At 66.7% G+C, this 1,264-nt stretch overlaps 1 protein-coding gene across 1 annotated transcript in view; it reads left to right on the forward strand.

Annotated features, from left to right (window-relative positions):
• H696_05844 (hypothetical protein) overlaps positions 1–1,264 on the forward strand; it is a gene marked incomplete at its 3' end in the record, with an annotated part of 16,319 nt that overhangs the window by 842 nt on the left and 14,213 nt on the right. The window contains exon 3 of the mRNA XM_009499644.1: positions 418–1,194. Coding sequence (XP_009497919.1) covers positions 418–1,194 — 777 coding nt within the window. The remainder of the gene's footprint in view (positions 1–417; positions 1,195–1,264) is intronic.

Below are 1,264 nucleotides of genomic sequence, written 5' to 3' on the forward strand. Positions count from 1 at the left end.
GATGGCATTCCTCTCCAGGGCCTCAGCGTGTGTACGTGTGTGTGTGTGTGTGTGTCCGTGCGCGCAAGGGAGGGGAGGGGGGGCGCTGCGACTGCTCCCTTTTGTTGTCCCACCCTGCCGCTCTAGGCAGCCGAGCCGGGGGGACACCGCTTTTTCGATGGATCCCGAGTCCCTTCTATCCCGGACCGCCCATCACCCTTCCCCCTTTCCCCTTCGCTCTATTTTCCCGCCCCCTTTGGCTTGTCCCCCCCCCCCCCCCCCCCCCCCCCCCCCCCCCCCCCCCTCCCTCCCCCTCTCCCTCCCTCCCCCTCTCCCTCCCTCTCCATGTTCCCCCTTCGCCTGTCCATCGACAGGGGCTCCCTTCCCTCTCCCATTACCTTACCTTACTCCTTACACCCCCCTCTTCCGCACTCCCAGACTCTCCCTTCGCCCTTGGCTTTCAAACCGAGGTCTCCTTCGGCAACTTCGAGGCGTCGGTGGTTTTCATCCGCCGCGGCCCGGCGGTCGTGGTCGGCAAGGCCCTGGCCGCCCAAATCCACCTGCTGAGTCTCAACGACTCGTCGCCCTACGAGATGTTGCACTCCTACATCCACAATGCCGTGTCGCCGTACTTCAACACATACGCGGCGGCCAGTGCGGCCATGGCCGGGCCGGAGGCCGGGTCCGCGGCGGCCACCGCCGCCGGGGGTGCCCCGGTCCCCGAGTCGCGCTCCGGCGTGCCAACCGTCAAGAAGAAGCTCGCCGAGCTGGAGCTCTCGCTGCGCCACCTGAATGAGCATATCCTGGTGCCGGAGATCCAGCTGGTCCTGCATCCGGTCATCGAGGCGGCGGTGGCGCGCGCCCGCGCGGCCGGCCACTCGGAGGTTGGCATCCGCCATATCGAGCCCGCCTCGCTGGTGGAGGACCGCGAGAGCCCGGCCTCCAAGGCCTTCTTCGCCAGTCTGCAGGACACCCTCAACAACTGGGTCAAGGAAATTCGCAAGGTGACCTTCGCCACGCATGACCCGGCTCAGGGTGCCGCGGCCGAGGAGGTTTCCTTCTGGGAGAGCGTCGACGCGGAGCTCGCTCGTCTGGAGGTCTTCCTCAACAGCGACGGGGTCAACCTGACGAAGGAGGTTTTCCGCTACTCGAAGCGCGTGAATGTCATCCTGAACTTCGACACGGCCATCAACTTCAAGAGCGCCCAGGACCAGGGTATGTCCCTGGACCAGTTCCGGGTGTCGCCGCGTTCGGCTGCCTGCCAAAGCAGCCCCCCCCCCCCCCC

Source organism: Fonticula alba, assembly GCF_000388065.1.
Source record: "Fonticula alba strain ATCC 38817 unplaced genomic scaffold supercont2.14, whole genome shotgun sequence".
NCBI classification, from domain to species: Eukaryota; order Rotosphaerida; family Fonticulaceae; genus Fonticula; species Fonticula alba.